Here is a 222-nt window from a genome sequence, read left to right on the forward strand (position 1 = left end):
CACGTGCGAGGGCGTGGGCGCGACATACCCAAGAGATGGGCGGGGATGGGGCCCGTGGGCGGCACGATGGTATCGCCGTACTTCTCGATGAGCTTCCTGCGCACATACGCGTGCAGCTGCTCGTACAGCGGCCTCAGCTCCGCCCACAGCCCGTCGATGATGTCCTCGAAGTCGTCCGTCTCGTAGTCGCTCCGCCAGAAGTCGCCGGCGTCTTCGAAGCCT

General features: G+C 65.8%; 1 protein-coding gene across 1 annotated transcript in view; it reads right to left on the reverse strand.

The window, feature by feature from the left end:
* The window catches only part of LOC119581705 (angiotensin-converting enzyme-like), a gene marked incomplete in the record, with an annotated part of 37897 nt that overhangs the window by 7068 nt on the left and 30607 nt on the right, over positions 1-222 (reverse strand). The window contains 1 exon segment of the mRNA XM_037929830.1: positions 29-220. Coding sequence (XP_037785758.1) covers positions 29-220 — 192 coding nt within the window.

This window comes from Penaeus monodon, chromosome 15 (genome assembly GCF_015228065.2).
Source record: "Penaeus monodon isolate SGIC_2016 chromosome 15, NSTDA_Pmon_1, whole genome shotgun sequence".
Classification (NCBI taxonomy): Eukaryota; Metazoa; Arthropoda; class Malacostraca; order Decapoda; family Penaeidae; genus Penaeus; species Penaeus monodon.